The 20,333-nt window shown below is 41.2% G+C and overlaps 1 protein-coding gene across 1 annotated transcript in view; it reads right to left on the reverse strand.

Annotated features, from left to right (window-relative positions):
- Positions 1–20,333, reverse strand: part of ZDHHC5 (zinc finger DHHC-type palmitoyltransferase 5) — a 50,275-nt gene that overhangs the window by 13,056 nt on the left and 16,886 nt on the right. The window contains exons 3-10 of the mRNA XM_035124560.2: positions 7,547–7,668; positions 6,402–6,559; positions 5,616–5,788; positions 5,343–5,445; positions 5,175–5,266; positions 3,098–3,230; positions 2,580–2,703; positions 1,535–1,647 (exon numbers count right to left, since the gene is read on the reverse strand). Of these exons, the coding sequence (XP_034980451.2) occupies positions 1,535–1,647; positions 2,580–2,703; positions 3,098–3,230; positions 5,175–5,266; positions 5,343–5,445; positions 5,616–5,788; positions 6,402–6,559; positions 7,547–7,668 (1,018 nt within the window). The remainder of the gene's footprint in view (positions 1–1,534; positions 1,648–2,579; positions 2,704–3,097; positions 3,231–5,174; positions 5,267–5,342; positions 5,446–5,615; positions 5,789–6,401; positions 6,560–7,546; positions 7,669–20,333) is intronic.

Raw genomic sequence — 20,333 nt, forward strand, 5'->3', positions numbered from 1 at the left:
AAATCAGGGTGGCTAACCTGTGGCTTGTATCTAACCCATAAAAGGATTTTTGTGCTCCCTCAAGACTACCCTCAAAACCTGACAAAAAATTTTTTAACTGATCGCTCTTGTTCCTTCCCCTGTGCTGACATGATACCATAAAGTTTTTGAGTCCCCATCCAAAGATTTGTCCATTAAAAAAGGAATAATAAAAAGTACCAGTATTTAGAATATCATACAATAACTGACAGGAAATCTTTTTGAAAGGCAGTCTTGAGAACTGCAATTCTCACCACAACTACTTTTACAAATTGGCAACACCCACTTTGAAATATGGTCCCAAGGGCTGCTAATGCGTCAATGCAGCCCTTGGCCTAAACAAGATTAGCTACTCTTGGTCTAACCAGAAGTTGGGCACTCATAATGAGTCTAACTAGTTTTTGCTTGAGAACTTATGTATTTATTTAAATTTCTATGCCGCCCTTCATCTGGGGAATCACAGGGCAGTTTACAATATAGAAACACAAAAATACCTAACCTAGTAAGGACCCCTGGACAGTTAGGTCCAGCCAAAGGCAACTGTGGGGTGTGGCGCTCATCTTGCTTTCAGGCCGAGGGAGCTGGTGTTTGTCCACAGACAGCTTTCCAGATCAAGCGGCCAGCACAACTAAATCGCTTCTGGCACAACGGAACACTGCGACGGAAACCAGAGTGCATGGAAATGCAGTTTACCTTCCCGCCACAGCGGTACCTTTTTATTTACTCACACTGGCATGCTTTCGAACATAGTAACAGATAATAACAACAATAACCCCGCCACACACACTTTAAAAGGCCATAGTTTAATTAGCCAAAGGCCTGGGAGAAGAGGAATGCTTCTGCCTGGTCCCTAAAGATATGTAACGAAGGTACCAGGCAAGCCTCCCTGGGGAAAGCATTCCACAATGGGGAGCCCACCGCAGAAAAGGCCTGTTCTCATGCTATTGCCTCTGGACCCTTCATGGAGATTTGCTTTTGGAAAAAACAACAACACACTATTGCACTGTAAGACCCTTACCACCACTGTAAGACCCTTACCACAATACTTTTTGTTGTTTTTCTGGTGACAAGACTAAATCAGCTGCTCCTCAGGAAACTGCTTATTAGATGTACACCAATTTGGGCAGGTAAGGTCTGACCACAAAACAGTGCGATCAAGAAATAGGAAAATGGTAGTGAGACTCACACACTATTGGATGGCAGTAAGGAGCATGGAAATAGGAACTGGAGTTCATGGGAAGAGACAGAGAACTGAAATTGGTGAAATGGTTATTCTGGCCAAAGAAAGACCCCTCTCGGCCCCATGATTCCCAACATTGTACCATGCTAGAATTCTCCATTTATGGCATAATAGTAGCTGTACAATACACTAGAGAAATTTCTTATAGAGAAATTGTCAAATTAAGGCAGTAAACCACTGCACAGTCTCAAAGAGAATTCCCTTTCCAACTCCACATCCTGCATGGTCTCCTGAAAACCCCCCTCTTCATATTTAACTACCTTAGTTCTTCATTACCTTGGCGCTGGTGGAGTGAGGCAGTGCAGCTGAAGTACTGCTGCTGCTATAGCCAGGTCGGTACTTGTACATTGTTGGAGTTGGAGGGCTGTCCTTGCTTAGCAAACTGCTATCTGTGGAGATAAATGGGAATCACACACATACTTACAAGCAATATTATATAGTTACTTACAGCTTTTCCTGGGGAGTTCCCAACAATCCTGGTTTGAACGCTTTTGCAGAAGTTCCACATATCACAAGTGACTGATCCGTGAGAACCAGTTAAGAGCCTCAGGCAGGTGGACACACCATGGAGGTCAAGGAATCAGTCAGGAGGTAAGGGGTGTATTGCAGGAGTGGAGGTGAAATGGAGCAAGAGGAACATTTCCTCAATAATGACATCACACAAGAAGCTTCCAATCTGTACATGCACACCTTGGTAGTCCTGACCCTTTGGGTGTTCAATTTTGAGCACTGCTAGAGGGAAACAGTAGCACTGACTAGAAAAGAAAGCTCCAAGCATTTCTCCATGATCACATTTTCTTTCAAGGTGCTACACCCTTTGGAAACACTAGAGCAACAGCAAAAGCAGGTGGTTTCACAACTACGTGAATTGGGAAATAACATTAGCCTTCTGTTATTGTTCTATATAAGCTCTATGACAGATGAACAAAGCACAGACCTGTCCTTCCAAATAACCCCCGTTTCCACACTCAGAAGAGGGAGGAACAGTCAATAAATCCCCAAATCCTGACAGCAGCCTTCACATGTGGACAAGAGCTAAAGCTGGATATTTACATGATCGTAACATCTAAAAGGTCATAACCTAGCTACCAACTCAGCAACTGCTCTAATAACCTGCCTGAGCACTGAGGCAAGCAGGCGGCTGTATGGTCAGCAGTGCTGTGAATACCAGCACAGAGCTGCCACTGGCTTTTGCAAACGGTTCAGTACTGACTAGCTTCACTACTTGGTACTGCAGTCAGAGACTACTTCTCTGATGGCAGATCACTGTAGAAGTGCACAGCTGATTGGATCCTCTGTCTCCCTGGAATGCTCCTCTTACCCTCATTGGTGGCCAGGGTTAAATGCGTCCTCAGACCTGTGTAGCGGCTGAGGTCTGGCTTGGGTGGTGGCGGTGGCTCAGCATCAGCAGACTGGCTCTCCGTCACCTCAAGGCTTCCTTTGGACTGCAGAGACAAAGTGCAGAAGAATGAGACAGGACCCAAAGTCCTGAGCATTGTCCCCAGCTCTAAAAGGTTGAAAGTGTTATTAGAAGGACCTGCAGCCATCTAGCATTTCTGCAAGTGTAGTTGTAGACTGTGCATGTCTCAGTTGCTGGATGAGAAGGGAAAGGGCAAGTAAAAATTATATAGGATATAAAAGGGGACAACTCTCATGCAGCAATAGTCACATGGGAGGAAAACAGACCTTCACTTGTCAGGGAAAACGAAGTACAAGGTGTGATAACATGGGGGAAGGATGTCCAAGAGGCTCATTTGGTTCCTACTCACGAATGCAGTGGCACCATCAAGGTCTGGAGAAAGCTAGTGCTTGGGTAGCACCTTCTCTCCTCCTCCTCACCTTTGTTCTTTTTAGCTCAGCCTGGATACCGTTGTCCATTATCTTTACAGCAATCTGTCCATCTGATATTTCTGGTCGCAGGAATGGTGGCTTCACTGACACAGTCTGCTCTGCCTTTGGCCGTCCAAGATACCTAGTGAATCATGGGAAGTCAGCAAAGATGAGACAGTGCCTCCTGCAAACATGTGAAGCAATGATGATGTTTACATGCTCTGGCAAGAAAGTCTGAGGAATGTTTGAGGCATGAAGTTATTTGTATCCAAAGAACTGCAAAGGCAATACTACAGGTCACAGTTTCACTCATTCTCTAGAATCGAGTCCCGGTATCACCTGTGGTTTCATTGTACATTCCCTTATGCGCCTCCCTGCTATACAGAATGCACTCAAAGTAGTGTCTTTATACTCTTTGAGTTCCTGTTACATTACAGGCCATATTGCCACAGTGAAGGAAGAAAGTTAAGTAGTGATGTGACAATATCTGAGAGAATGTACATTTCCCTGGTGTAAGTGTGCTGTCAAAACAATTTTTTTAAACAAAATACTTAACAAACTGATCTATAACAGATCACACTAGTTGAGAACAAAAACAAGCCAAGGTGCATTTTTTATCCCTTTGTTTCTCAGGATAGGAACCTTGGATTAAAAACTGAACACAGCCATCCTTCAAGGATATAAGGCATTGGGGAACAAGATATACCTTATATCTAGGAAAACTGCAGAAAATTAGAGGCCAAGAGATAACTCTGGAGAGCTCAGTCACCAAAACAAAACAGATGAATAATTACAAAAAGTGTCAAATCATGGAGTAAGTAATGCATTCCTTCTTCACAAGTTACATTCATTGATGTAATAAAAGTAAACAGCTTTTTCACACCTGTAGTCTGTTCACACTTATAGGCAGCTGTGATGAGTGCAAAACACAGAGCACGCTGAAATAGTTTATACATGAAACACTAATAAATGCTGAGCAGCGATTTAGTGGATTATGATTTACATGTAAAACTCGGAAAATTAGAATATCATTGAAAAGGGCATTTATTTCAGTAATGCAACTTAATATTTTTATTTTTGTTTTAATTTTTTACAAATGCTTTCTTTTGGAAATTCCACAGTAATAAAACAAATAGTTACAATAATACAAAAATAAACAAAAACAAACATCGCTATTACATTTCATTAATTACATTCCATTTATAATTGACCCGCCTAACGACAAATCATTACAATTACAACAAATAAAGGCTTGATATATCTTGCTTTGCATGTCATGCATCTATCTAATATATTGTTTTCACCTTTTAAGTTGCATTACTGAAATAAATGCACTTTTCGATGATATTCTAATTTTTCGAGTTTCACCTGTACATGAGTACAGACATGTAGTGATATAAAGTCATATAGAGTTCTGTTCTCTCTAAAGTTACATACATAGGTGTGAGGAACACTAGAGCTGTTGGAATTGGAGGTATCAAGGAAACATCACAGAATTATCTACTGTTAATGAGCCTTGCATATCACCTCAAGCAGGAATACCACATATTTTTGTTCTGTGGATAGTTCAAGTAAGCAAAGTCAGGAGAAGATAACTACTCCCAATCCACTCTCAAAGACTGATTATATTCAGTGGTATAGACACACCTTGACATACAGATCCCAGGAAAAACAGCCACTATAAAAATTAATTAATCTTTCTCCCACATCTTTAGATAGTTGCCAGCAACCCCTTTCTTTACTAAAAACTACAAGAGGAAGAAGCTTATAGCTGCTGTGTCAAACTGTACTTCAAGGTCATAGCTGCCAAGTTTTCCCTTTTCTCGCGAGGAAGCCTATTCAGCATAAGGGAATTTCCCTTTAAAAAAAGGGAGAACTTGGCAGCTATGTTCAAGGTGCGATCTGGCTGTGAGCAATGACTTCCCACATCCCACCACTTCACTGTTGAAACCATTCATATGACTGATCCCAGAGAATATTCATCTGCTTTTCTGCTTGTCTCCATTAGGAATCAAGACAATCTAGCTCTTCTCTCTCCAAGAAAGAATAGGGCCTCTACAAATTTCTTAGGTGAAGCAGAATTTACCTAGGGGCTGGGGAGCTGCAGAGGACACGACTGACGTTCTTACAACAGCCATTGGTGAAAGGGTTTACTCCACCCCGGAATTTGCCTGTAACCTGCAAGAAGAAAAGATATGTCAGGGAAACAGAGATACCATGTAGTGAAGTAAAAAACTAACTGTAAAATATCTACCTGCTCATTTGTAGTGCGACCTCTGGCTACCAAGACCACATGGAATCCCGTAAGGCCTACAACAGGAATGAAAAACAAGCCAGCCACACACATCACAGCCATACTGTCAACAAAGTCAAGGAAGCAATTCATGAAGGACCAGCCTACAACTTTGTTTTTGGGATTCCTTTCCCTCCCACCACTCATCACAGTTGGCATTATCTCAGGTGAACAGCCCAACTGTTCACCAGAATTTGATTAAGGAATTCCTTGCACTCTAGAAAAAGAGGATACGTGACGGCCATACGAATCCCAGAGAGCTCTTCAACTTGACACAGGACAAACAGCAAGCCAAAACCAAATACACCCATGATATGTGCTGTAAGTGAGAGCAGGAACAGGAAGAAATAGCGATAATTGCGCCGCCCAATACAGTTGTTTACCCAGGGACAGTGATGGTCAAATTCCTATCAGTGAAAGGGTAAAGAACAGAGTTAGAAGGACATCACCTCTGTAAAACAATACTACACCTGTAGAACCCCTTGAAACTCTGGGAAACCTGAATCCCACCCACAATTTTCATTTCCACAACAGAAGATGCAACTCCTATAACAAGGGTAAGAGTAGAATGGCTGTGGTCAACCAGCAGATTATAAATTATATTTGAATGGTGCCTCATCACCTCTCCTGCCTTTCAATATGTGTTAAAAACACTTGTACACACATCACCTTGAATTTCATTATGGAAGGTGAAAAATGAATATAAAATAAACAAACATGTATACTAGAGGAATATATTTTCTATGGATTACTTTACCCACAATTATGCAATTGATTCTGCCCCCTCCCTCTCAAACCACCATTTTGTATCAAGTGCCGGAGTGTGGACCCTGCGGGCTCTGGTAAAAAAGGAAAGCATGCAAGTCTGAGGTGTCTATCCCAACCTATAACACACAAAACTGAATCTTGCAGCCCAAACAGTTATTGAACTGGATCTCAAAAATTACAGAATGTCCTAAGTTCATTATCAACAATCCAACAAGCAATTCCAACACATCCCTTCTCTTCCCAGTCTCTTACCTCCACACAGTTGTCGCAGACACTGCAATGAGAGCAGCGTGGGGGCCGGTAGAAGCGACACGTTGCACACCATTTCATGCGCACTTGAATACCCTTTATCTCCACAGTCTTGTATAATGGAGCTCGGAAATCATCCTCCTTGTCCTCATCTTCTTCAGCTGAAGTACCAAGAAAAAATTATAAAATCCAATGACGTGCAGAGCATGTCCAACATGTCCTTGCCCCCCCCCCCCCCGTTTCACAAACCCATTCACCTTAGCACTGACTTTTTGTTTTTGTGCTTCTGGTGAGACACCCTATCCCCTCACAAGTTTAGAGAAAAGGGGATGGATTATGCTGACCCTTGATCCATTTTGTAAATAAGCCCACAATAGCTTGCAGGGTTGCTGTGTGTTTTTTTAAAGTCTAGGAGTCTAGCGTTCTGCGTGGTGTCTGCTATGGAATCCCAGGACACCAGCTTCTTAGCAGGCTTGTAAAAAAAGCTGTTTTGTCAAGAACGCACCCATAGGCTCGGCAGAGCTAAAGGATTGGCTTCCCTTCCTTCTCAGCCAGTACATAAAACAGAACAGCAGTGGAAAAATCCATCTCTCCTCTGCTAGCTCACTCAGCTGCCTACATGGAATGAGCCTTACCACCTACAGTTACCAGTGAGTTGCTACATACTAGGCTGTCCTGTAAATAAGCCATGGAGAAGCTCTGAAAGCAGTAAGATACCAGGGTCTTCTGAGTGATCCCTGGACAGGAATAAACTCCCACTCATCTTGATGCTAGGCAGGAGAACAGGGTTTGTCCCCACAGCTAGAGCCTTCAAAAATTGTAGTGTGACACCACAATCAATACTCCCCCCCCCCCACCTTATACCAAGTTTGGTGGAAAGAACACCTTTGGCTAGCTATCAAGGCCAGCCAAAATTTGTAGAACCTCACCCCTCCCAAATATGGCAATAGCTTCCAATAATGAATCCTGCTGTTACATCCAACATAATTCACACTATAAACACTGTTGAGCTGGAAGATTCCTGCCTATTCAGATTACAATAATTTATGCTCTGGATCTGGAGAGTGGAAGTAGCCATCCCTAATCAAAACATTTTCAGATCAATCAGTGCCATAGAAATTGCTTCAAAGGCAATTTTCAGTTCTCACCTCGAGGAAATATGCCTGGATCCATGAAGGTGGCCATACTAAAGTTGGCCAGCACAAAGAGGAAGACCACAGCATTGTAAATGGGAATGATTGGGGAGATATGCAAGCTAAGCCCTGGGCACCTGCACAAAGAAAAAGTAAGTTAAAACAGATCTATTAACATTTTAAGATTAACTATGAATTGATTCAACCTTAAGTAAAAGCACTGAGGTCATTCGACCTAAATAAACCTGGATAACCAGCAAATGGAAGAGAAAACTCATCAGGAGTTTTGGAGTAAAGTGACATCTGTAAACTGAGGGCACACAGTTCTATTTCGCTATCACATCTGAATCAGGAGTAGTTGTGCAAGCCCTGGACCAGTACCTGAATGTGGTGATGGACTGGATGAGGGCTGAGTTTGAATTGTAGGAAGAGGGAGGTCCCATGGATAGGTGGTTCCCATGTCCCAAAGATAGAACAGTTGCCTGTTCTGGACAGGATCACACCCCCTCTAAAGGAGTATGTAGGTACCGGTAGCTTGGGATCCTACAAAGCCTATACTCTGCTCACTTCATAGCAAATGGCCAGCATTAATCCAAACATGCACGGGAACCCATTAACAGTGTGGAAGCATCACTCTGTTAAATCACTTAAGAATTAACAAAACAACATAAATATGCATTTCAACACATGGCCTATACCACCCACTTTGGTTCCCAAAGATGTGGATGAAGTTCTTCAAAACTATTCACTGAACAACAGATACATCTTCCAACACAAATCTGATTAGGTGTAATATTTGGATAACTCCAAAATGTGTAAAGTTCTTCAAGGTGAACCACTGCTTATGTACCACTGCCGTCATGATCATATAGCATTGAGATCACCCAACTCTGTGTAGTACTGGTCTTCTGTGCTTTAAATAGTTGTATTTAAGTGGTATTTTCCCATTTATAGCAAATGTCAGCTCTGCTGAGGCTCAAGTACTGTAAATATTTTTAGTTTCTACTCACTCCAGTGATGAAGAACCCATTAACATACATAGCTGAAATTCTTAATGATATAATGCTACTAGTGTTCCTATACATGCCAATGTGTACCTCTCACATTTATGTGAGCTCAATTTGTGCACTTGAAGTGCTGGGTAGTTTAAGCAAGCAGTTAGTATAGTAAAGTGCAAGTTGGAATGGCCCAGGTTCCAATTTTACCTCACGGTCTAGGACCCTCGTACTTACGGGACCGCCTCTCCCGGTATGCTCCACGAAGGACCTTAACGTCCATAAATAGTAACACCATAGAGGTCAGATTGGCCTCAACTAGAACCAGGGCCTTTTCAACACTGGCTCCGACCTGGTGGAACGCTCTGTCTCATGAGACCAGGGACCTGCGGGACCTGATTTTTTCCCACAGGGCCTGTAAGACAGTGTTGTTCCGCCTGGCCTTTGGCCTGGAACCGACTTGACCCCCCTCCCCTACTTTCCCTTTTTCCTTCCATATGAGGCTGTATTTTAATTTTAATGTTGTATTTAATCGTGTTTTTAAGTTGTATCTTAATCAATTGTTTTCTTTTTAGTGTTAGCCGCCCTGAGCCTGGTCTTGGCTGGGGAGGGCGGGGTATAAATAAAATTTATTATTATTATTAGCTATGAATTCATTAGATGGTCTTAAAGCAAGTCAATATTCTGAGCTTCATTTACCAGTATGCACTATGATACCATTATTGTCCACCTTGCAGAGCTATTGAAAGGATTATGGAGATAATGTGCATAAAATAGTTTCAACACTTGGGAACATGTACAATAAAACACATTTTGTGAAATAGCAACTTTCATCATTGTTACATATATATAGCAGTTACCAGTTTTAAATGGTTATTGCTCTCTATTCAATGTACACAGCATGGAGCATGTAAGTTAAAACTGCTAAAAATGTTTACATAAACAAGAAAGTGCCATTAGTAACATCTGATTTCCCAGACACTACTTGAGTATGTGTATGAGCTCTATGAGGTTTGGCATTTTGGACACACTATAATCAGCTGTAACCAAATTTGTCAACGTCCAGAACACAGCAAGAAAGAAAAACAAGTTTAGCTTGTTTGACTAGAAGATCCATATGCAGAAGAACATCCCACATAAAACCTACAGTAAGGCTACAGGTTAAGGAGGGAAGGCACAACAAAAGTCTGCTTAGAACAAAGTTAGATAAACCTAAAATATTTGCCCACTAGATTCAAAACTTTAATGGAGCACAGCCAGAAGAGTATCAGAGCAAGCTCATATTTCTTTTTAATGAGGTAGACACAAAAGCTAGGAGTAGCCTTAAGTTAAAGGTAAAGGTAAAGGTAAAGGGACCCCTGACCGACTCTGGGGTTGCGGCGCTCTTCCAGGTCATGTGACCAGCATGACAAAGCTGCTTCTGGCAAACCAGAGCAGCACATGGAAACGCCATATACCTTCCCAACGGAGCATTACCTATTTATCTACTTGCACTTTTTGCCGTGCTTTCGAACTGCTAGGTCGGCAGGAGCTGGGACTGAGCAACGAGAGCTCACCATGTTGTGGGGATTTGAACCGCCAACCTTCTGATTGGCAAGCCCTAGGCTCAGTGGTTTAACCCACAGCGCCACCCGCGTCTTAGGTTATCTGAATGTAAATGTAACTAAACTATAAAGTTTGATCAAGGATGATCAAAGTAGATGCATTAAGATCAATGAACTTAAATTGCTTTGGTCTACTGATTTCAGTGGGTTTACTTGGCAAACACTGGATACCACCCAATAATGTTCCCAGCCCAATAGAGAAAGGAATTACACCTCCATTTGTATCTTAAGACAATTGAGTCAATCCATTTCAGATCAGTTGCCCCATAACATATTATTTTCATTTACACATTTGTGAAAGACTGCACTTTTTCATCCTTTTAACACATGGCTATGAACAAATTAGGATTCTAATCTATGTTAGTACCAGTAAATACAAATCAAGAGCCTGGAGATAGGTGCTGCCAGTGAAAGAAAGGGATGTGGTTTTGTAAATGTGATGTCAAAATAAGCTCAGAAACTTCATTCTCTGAAACTTTTAAAGCTTTCAACTTAAAAAACCCAAACAAACATTATTTATACTGCTTTGGGCAACAAGGTTTTTGAAGTGGTTTGCAATAAACACCATAAAACTGATAAGGCTTAGATTAGGGCCTGGATGAAAGAAATATGTATATCAGGCTAAAAAAATTTAAATAGGCAGACAGATAACTGCAACTGGTTCTGTACATGACAGCCTTATTCCCTGTCTACATAGTGGTGCAAGAATAATTTAGAAATCTAAGGTTGTATTGGAGTCTTTAATTCTCTTATTATGCAAGCATGTAATTATAGGTGATGTTAGAATTGTAAATAGCAATTTTAAAAAACTGTCACACCGATTTTTTTTTTTGCAAATATAAATTGATGAGATTTAGAGGCTACCCTGAATAAGATATTGTAGTTCACCACAGGGATTGCACAGAACAGTCTGCACTGGTTCTCTCGCATAGCTTCCCATGGGGGGGGTGTTGATGCTGCATGTCAGTCCTGGCCTGGCAACTGTCCTACTATATATTAGACACACTGGGTTTACATTTGCTCTAACCTGAGACATCTTTAGAATGAAAGGCAGGCAACTCCCTCACCTCGTCTTGTCTCAATCATAGGACATAACATGAAAAGTAAGGTGTGTAAGATATACCTGCCACAATGCATCTTTTAGCAGCACAGCCTCACCCAATTGTATTAGGGAGTACTCAAAAATTGCTCCTGACAACTAAGACTGGCAGACAGAAAACCTTGGCACACCTGCAACACCATGTGGGATATGGGTGTGCCTATGCCCTCTTCATGGGCAACTGGCCTTTTCATACAGAATGGTAACTGCTCCATAATGCGGCACATGCCACCCACCAAGTAGCCAGGGCTGCTACTTTCATGGCTTTACTTGTTTGAGCACTACATAGAAATAAGTGGGATGTGCAACAAAATATTGTAGTTTGGAGAGCTCATGTTCAGCATGCCAGCCAGTAATGTATTATCCTAGGAAGGACACTTCATTCCACCTCTCATCACATCTAGTGGTGCAGTGTATGCTCAGCCCTGACTGAGAAGCGCAAATAAAAATCAATTTTAAAATTATAAACATTTAAATCAATATTTTATTTCATTTAAAAATATAAATGCCAAGTTTCTTTTCAGGAAAGTTTGGGATATTAATCTGAAGAAATGGATATTAGCTCTACAGTTAGTCTCTTAACTATAGCAATGCCTCTACCTGATACATTGAGTTAAGTGACACTTTCCAATATAAATTAAAAATCAATTTGACAATTTCTAAGATTTCATTATTTACACTCACTAAACATTAGCTTTTCATTTTCACTTGAATGAAAATAGCCAACTCTACTCTGCCCACTAATTATCTGGACATACTTTGATGTATCATTCATGGGTACCGGTAAGTGCAAGATCAATCCTTTGTTTCAAGAAAGAAACCATATAAATTCCATTTAGTTGTAAATTAGCATGATGTAATGGTCAAATATGCACCATCGGTTAGGAAATATATGAAGAGGAAATCAATAGAAAAAATGATTTAAATCTGCCTTTCCCCCTTTGCAAATATATGCCAATTTAGTCAAACTTAATTCAAGCACTAGAGCTAATCAGTTTGTCTATATAATCCCCCCTGACAATGACAGAACCTCATCCCGTCACTCCTAGGGGGACTTGCTATATTGCATTCAAAGTGCACGGCAGCAAGGCGTATTGCATGCTAGTCACTCCAGGTTGTGGGCAGCTGGATTACCCATTTTTGAATGCTAAACAACAGGAACAAAGAAGTGCTTCAGCCCTTCAACTATCTTGTACAGTAAAGTGATCTACAGGGCAGTGAATTCTGAAGTGGACCCATAATCAGATGCAGGTCAGTATCTACCTGTATCAAATTAGAATTATAGAGTTGGAAGGGACCAAGGGTCATCTAGTCCAAGAATTTGCTGGTCCTTATTTTGATCCTTAATATTTTTTATGTTTTGCAGATGTTTTTAAGCTGCTGCAACCTGCCCTGAACATTACGACTACAATGGAAGGGCAGAGGATATTTTTTTCTATATCCAATGTGCCAGTGTGCTATGCACCATCAGCATTTAGCAACTTGTTACTTCACACCCCATTAACCACTCTGGATAGCCACACAAACTACCCAAATAACTGTGAACCCACCACTGTATTCACTTGGCCTCCTGCATATCCTATAGTAAGATGAAGGTTCTGTGAATGTGGTGGTGGGGAGTTAAGGAAGAGAATATCCACCTTGAATCAGTATGTGGTACTGGGAGGTATCAGGAAAATTGAGAGCAACAGTGTGACTGTAACTTGTGCCTCCCTGGGCTTTTTTACTGCAGGGTGTGTGGCCATATTCAGTGATGGGAATGGGGGGTGGGTTTACCCTTGCATTACCCTTGCCAGGTATTTCACCTGGCCACAGTATCTATGTGCTGCTCAGAATAGGTGTTAATTACAACTCTGGAAATATTAGTAACACCACAAGTTAATATGCCACAGACACTATATATATATCTCACATGCAACTGTGTCTTAGGACAGAAGCCAGACCTATGTCATATAATTCCATTCCTTAGAGGGACAATGCAGATCAATTCTTCTAGCACAAGGTACTCATTCATATGACTAATCCACAAGCAAACACACAGGCACAGTCTTGGAGGTTGGAAAATGTTAAGATGGTAAAGGGACCCCTGACCATTAGGTCCAGTTGTGACCAACTCTGGAGTTGCGATGCTCATCTTACGTTATTGGCTGAGGGAGCTGGCATACAGCTTCCAGGTCATGTGGCCAGCATGATAAAGCCGCTTCAGGCGAACCAGAGCAGCACACAGAAATGCCGTTTACCTTCCTGCTGTAGCGGTACCTATTTATCTACTGTACTTGCACTTTGACGTGCTTTCGAACTGCTAGGTTGGAAGGAGCTAGGATCGAGCAACGGGAGCTCACCCCGTCGTGGGGATTCGAACTGCCAACCTTCTGATCGGCAAGCCCTAGGCTCTGTGGTTTAACTCACAGCGCCACCCGCGTTAAGATGGTACCCACTGACAAAATTACTATACTGAAGAATCCTTTCCACAGAAAAGCCTGGGCTCAGGACCCAGCGGGCTTCCCCCTTGAAGACGCCAGTGTAATACCCTAATCTGCTTTGCTGCTGGGAGTTTAATCCCATAGATTTAGGGCAGCATCTGTCCTTCTTTCTCCAATCAGAGCAGCCTGAGATAAACAGATGGATTTAGGCAGCAGGAGCAAAGAGCAGGGAAGGGAAATGCAAGGCTACCTCTAAAAAAATGACATATGGAGTAAACCAATTGACAGAATGCTCAGAGCCCACTAAGGGTATCTAAGGGGCATATATTACATTAGCAGGGAAGGGTGAGGCATCCCTCCCAATATAGTCTTCCTCTCCTCCCCCTCATTATCAAAATATCTATAAGGCAAAGGCCAGTTCAACTCTTTTCATTTGTGGGTCAGTGAGAACACAGTCTTAATCTCCAATGCAGGCCAAAAAGAGGCTGAAGCAGCAGCTAAAAACCGACTCAACAACCCCTGCCTACTGGCATCAGGCCTGTGAATCATTAATGGTGGGCTGGTAGCTAGAGGCAGGGAAGTACTGTCAGTGGATTCTGAACAGCAGAATTAGGCAATGCAAACACACCAAAGCTGGGAAGACAATAATTTGCTATGTATCTAAAGAGAATACAAAACAAGTTGATATTTCCTATACGAGTTAAGGATAGAAACTTGAGCTTATTGGTGAATCAAAAGAACATGATATGGAGCCTTTTTGTTCCATGAGACTAGAGCAATGTTGTCCAGGTGTCACAGTGATAAACAGTGTCACAGCAAAAGGATAAATGAACACATTCAAAAAATTATATGTGTACACACCCCAAAGCTTACTAGCATTCAATATGTCTACAGAAACATTCTTACGGCCAGACAAAACCATGGGAATAATAAGTCTCTTGCAGAGTGAGATAGAAAGTGACAATGATGTTGCTGATTCTTGATTATTTTTAAAGATGTTATTATGTACTGCATATACATCATAGGCCAAGCATCAATTATATGTCGTTTACCTAGCATTCACATACTTATATTTTAATGATAAAGCCTTCTACTGTGGAAAAAATAAAGATAATGAGGTGAAACAAGTAAGAATGCTACTGACAAAATGAAAGGTGGTCAAGGTATTCAAAGTAGACAGGCAGGTGCTGGAGATTCCCCCCCTGTCAGAGGAGGTAATGTTTAAAGAACTCAGACAGGAACTCTCAAGTCCTATCCCAGTAGTTAACCCAAGTTATTTTATAACTTTCTCCCTACAGAAGAGATCTAGGTAAGAAACCTTCCCAAACATCTAATGACACAGACATGCCCAGCCCATGTTTGCATTTTCCCTGCTACAACTGAAGGGATGAAGAGGTGACTCATTCACAGCTCCATATCCATTAGTGAACTGTTTTAGGCCTCCAAGCTATACACTAGTGCAGGGGTGGCCAACTCCCAATAGACTGCGATCTACTCACAGAGTTAAAAGCTGGCAGTAGTTCAGGTCAAAGTTATTGAGCTTTTTCTAGGGAGGGGGAAAGCCATGCTTTTTGGGGTGCAGGGCAAAAATGTTGGCCTATTTCTAGGGGAGCCAAACTTGTTGAGCTTCTTTGGGGGGAGCCAGTGATCTACCACAGATGTCCAGTGATCTCCCAGTAGATCACGATCTACCTGTTGGACGTGCCTGCACTAGTGAAGTTCTAAGTTTCATTTGGCTGTTGCAGAAACAGCTAATAGTGCAAAAGGAGAATAGAATATAGCCCGTACTCTGAAGAAGTTGGATATTCACACGGTGTTCCTGATCATGCCAGTCATAATTACTGCATTTCTGCTAAATTACTGTTTGAGTCCAACTTTCTAATAACTTCTTATATGTAGGCAAACCTCCAACATTCAACTTCTTAGAAATTCCTTACGGGTGATACAAAAAGCTATTATGTCTTAGACAAATGAAAAAGTTACTCAACCAGCTTAGAAACTTCAAAATGATTGTTTTAGATGCAAAATAAAATAAAATAAAATAAAATATGAAAAGTATTCTGCTAGAGAAGAGTCAGTAGTTGTGCTTGCACTAATAAATGAGGAAATGTAGTTAGGAAGCCCTGGAAGTGAAATTTAGGTTGTGAGGTAGGATAATGAGAACCAGGACTTTCAAGATAGCTTTCTCTGAAATCCTACCGATTTCACACACAGAGTCAGCTAGACAGGCACAGCTTTGCAGTATCAATGAGTGGATGAGATGGTGGTGTCAGGAGGAACGATTTGGATTTTTTAGGCACTAGGGAATGTTTTAGGTCTAGGACAAGCTGAGCCTATACAAAAGGGTCAAGCTCCACTTGAAAAAGGATGGAACCTGACTGCTGATGCTTAAAATAATAAAATGTGTCAGAGCAGTTTTTAAACCGATTGCAGGGGGTGAAGCCAATGGAAGCAAATCTTCCCACCAAGGACTAAGGCTTAAGGGGTATGATTGTTTAAATGGGTACTGGCAGTGCAGAGGCACATGACAGAAGTTCAGAAAGACCCAAGCACCATAGACTAAAATGAAAAAAAGACAAAGACAGTCACTTAATGCTATGTTAGAAACAACTGAGTAAGTGTCCCATTAGTGCAAGGATTTCTGCTTGTGCGTTGGGACTTTCTTCCCCTTTCCTCTCATCCTGTGCCCTCTTAATCTGTTCTAGGGATTCCCCCAACCCTCTGAATAATATTTGAGGACAGCAAAGAGAGTCATTTACTGAAAAGTAGGGTGGATACAACCAACAAAATTTAAGTGTTTATATGCTAGAAGACTTTTGAGTCAAGATGGATGAGCTGGACTACTTGGATTTTGAGGACAATACAGATATAGTAGGTGTTATGTCTGGAGCTTTAATCCTAGAATTATAGGCAGGTAGGATTTTAGATTGTAGTAATCTGATTGGCCGTTGGAACCATCCAATCCGGCTCCAGAAGGGAAGTTTAAACCAGCCTATCAGGTGTGACCTAGGGTGTGAATAAAGGATACCGGTATATAGCCTGGAGTCTGGGAGGGGCAAGCAGGCAAGCACAGAGAGAGACACACCCGATAGGCTAGTTCAAACTTCACTTCTAAAATTTTACATTCTAAAATCCTACCTGCCTATTATTCTAGGATTAAAGCTCCAGACATAACAGTAGGCATAACAGAAACCTGGTGGAGTGGACAGAACCAATGACGCACAGTTATCCCTAGATACAAACCCTATAGGAAGGACAGGATGGGACCTACTGAGGTGGTGTCACTCTGTACGCCAAAGAGTACATAAAGTCCAATAAGCTGGAAATCCCCAAAGGCACAGATTCTTCCTTAAAGTTGTTGTGGGTAGTGATATTGAGCCTCAAAAAGTAATTTAGTACTAGAGAAATGCTGTTGCTCCCCCTGACCAAAATGCTCAGTGATCTTGAAAAGGAGAATGAGAAATCAATGGAGAATTAAATCAAGGAGGCATCTAAAAGAGGAAATGCTGCATTAATAGGTGACTACCATTATCCTCACATGGACTAGGTGCATATTTGTTTCTAGATACTCAAAATGACTCTGCCTTAGAACAACAGGTAATGGAACTGAACAGATGAGTGATGACCCTGGGGACTTAATCTTGAGTGGCCCCCAGGACCTGGTGCAAGTGTAGTTGAATCATTTGGGAACTGTGGTCATAATGCTATCAAATACAATGTATATATAAACAGACAACTGCAAAAAAGCAAAGCAAAGCAAAGCAAAACAAAACCCCTGAACCCAGTCACATTTGACTTCAAAAAGAGGAAACTTCCCAAAAAAGGAAGTTAAAAAAGTAAGTTGAAAGGCAAAGTCAAGGAGGTCATATCTACCCAAAATGTTTAAATGTTGTTTTAAACTATAAATTAGAAGTTCAGCTAGAATGTATTCTAGAGATCAAGAAAGGTACACCAGGGCCAAGAGAATGCCTGCATGGTTAATAAGCTTGAATGTGACAATCAATCTCTGTACTGTATATTTTGCTAATGGTTAATGTTACAAGGTAAGATATTTTGAAGACAGCAAAATATGCCTACTAGAAAAACAAGGTTTTTTCATGCTGTTACTCTGCAAAAAGAGCAATCGGCATTTACAATACTATACACTCACTGTGCAGATTCTCAGGGCCATATCCCAAACTAAAGTTTGTACAATCATAGTTGTTGGAGGGTTCATGCAACTGCTTACCAAATAATCATGAAAAACAACTTCAAGTACTCTTGAATGTACACACCCCCAAGATCTGTTGAATCATGTTTTTCACTGTAGATAACAGGCTTCTTGGAAGCTCAGCTATTATTGCCTGCCAAATATACTGAGTCACATCTTCAGACTTAGAAGGCTCTCTTTTAATCAACAGCTGGAACTGGACTGAGATATTTGCTCCAATTCTTTTAGCCAAAATGAAGCTTTAAAGCACACATTCAAGAATCTTGCATCTAGCAACCTGCAAGGTTAAGCATGTCTGCTACAAGCAGCAAATAAATTAGTGAAAGAAAGCTAAATTATATGTGTGTACTGCAGAGCTCAGCTAAATGAACACTATAGCAGCCAAACAATAGTTCCGCCTTCTTCACAGGATAGCAGAATTGCATCATATTGTGAATGGGAAACCATGTAGCACCAAGGACCACTGCTGACATGCCGGCTCATACTAATCATCATCAATGTATTAATTACTGTTTTGTTTGTTTGTTTTTTAGTGTTCAAAAACCCACAGGTGTCAGGCACATTTTGTGACTGTCGCAGGTCAAACTGTGACCATGTGGAGATCTCTGAATGCCAGGTTGGTGACTAATATCTCCATCTGTCTGGACCCTCCAGCTTTCTTAAGCAGGTAAGCAGAATAACTTATTTATTGCATTTACATCCCATCCTTTTCTCCAAGGAGTACATGGTTCACCCTCCTCCTCAGTTAATCCCTACAACAACATTGTAAAGTAGGTTAAACAAAGAGGCTGTGACTGGTCCAAGGTCATCCAGTGAACTTCATGACTGAGTGGGAATCTGAACCCTGATCTCCCAGGTCCTAGTCTGACACTAACCACTACACCACACTGACTTCCTAGAGCACTTCTGCTATGGGGCAGCTATAAAAATTAAATGAGTATACTGTATAAATGGGACACGGGTGGCACTGTGGTCTAAACCAGAGCCTAGGGCTTGCTAATCAGCTCCCATTGTTTGGGCCCACCTCACAGTTTGAAAGCACGTCAAAGTGCAAGTAGATAAGGTAAAAGTGCAAGCGGGAAGGTAAATGGTGTTTCCATGTGCTGCTCTGGTTCGCCAGAAGCGGCTTAGTTATGCTGGCCACAAGACCCGGAAGCTGTACGCCGGCTCCCATGGCCAGTAAAGCGAGATGAGCGCCGCAACCCCAAAGTCGTCTGCGACTGGACCTAACGGTCAGGGGTCCCTTTACCATTACTGTATAAATATGGGGAAAACAAAATGTTACTTACAGAAGGATCGGAAATATTTTCCATGAGGCTTGAATTTGTCTTATTCAGAATAGCTTTACTCAATGTTTTAATGTGCTGTAAACCCCTTTGACTTTGAGCTTTTTTCTTTAAAATATAAAGCAGTATAGAAATAATAGTTATTATTTGTATTATTATTTCTTCAAACACACACCCATGACATCTTGGTTGGAATAAGTACAGAATCAGCTTCAGTCAATCAAATGAGAAATTAAATGATGAAGATGCAGGAGTTATCTTTACACTTCAGTAACACCCTGCATCACTTTTGAAAGAAACTATTATACTCGTACCCCTATTCCTACAACAATGTGAAAATGCTACATGCCCATCTCAGATGCATGTTGGGAAGTATTTTTAAAAGTATGCTTCAGACACTACATGTTAACAAGTCTTTAAACATCAGGAGTACAGCTATGGTGCTTGTGTAACTTTCAATTATGAGGCAGAAGCATCCCTCAGAAATAGAGGTGATGTTCAGAAATGCCATGGAGCATGGAGAGAATGACATTAAATTCCTACCCCAAATGACACTGAATAAAACTTGAATGTCAGGAGGGCTTCAATCCTTCTTGAAGAGAAGGATAATTATGATTCAGTTTTAAAATGTTATAAAGCAGGCCAACTTCAACTGCCCTAGAATTAACTGACTGAATTTTCATTCTGAACAAGCCACTCAAGTGTTCAAGTGATCACAGAAAAGGCTGTGCTTCATGTTTACATCCTATGCTTCAGACTAGAAATACATTATTCTCTTCACTTATTGGGATGCTACATTTCTTACTATACAGAGCATTTCACACCCTGTTGAATACATATTAGACAGAAGTAGTATTTGGAATATGTATACATATTTCCAGCTTACAAAATGTAGGAACATCCAGTAAATACAATTGTAGTTCTCTGCAGAATGCTTCTATAGTACCCTATACCGTACTCATGGTGGGGAAAAAGTTTAACTACTACTTTTTATGAGTACCTTCTGTGGATCTGAAAATACATACCTGTTACAACCAGCCCCATAAATTCCATCAAAAATTGCTTTCTTGTTACTAAGTTCACTGATTATGTATTAAATAAGAGGAGTAACTCAAAGGATTCCACTGATGGAATTCAAGCACATCACATGGAAGTGATTCATACATTTCAGACAAGGGCTGCTAA

Source organism: Zootoca vivipara, chromosome 1, assembly GCF_963506605.1.
Source record: "Zootoca vivipara chromosome 1, rZooViv1.1, whole genome shotgun sequence".
Taxonomy (NCBI): domain Eukaryota; kingdom Metazoa; phylum Chordata; class Lepidosauria; order Squamata; family Lacertidae; genus Zootoca; species Zootoca vivipara.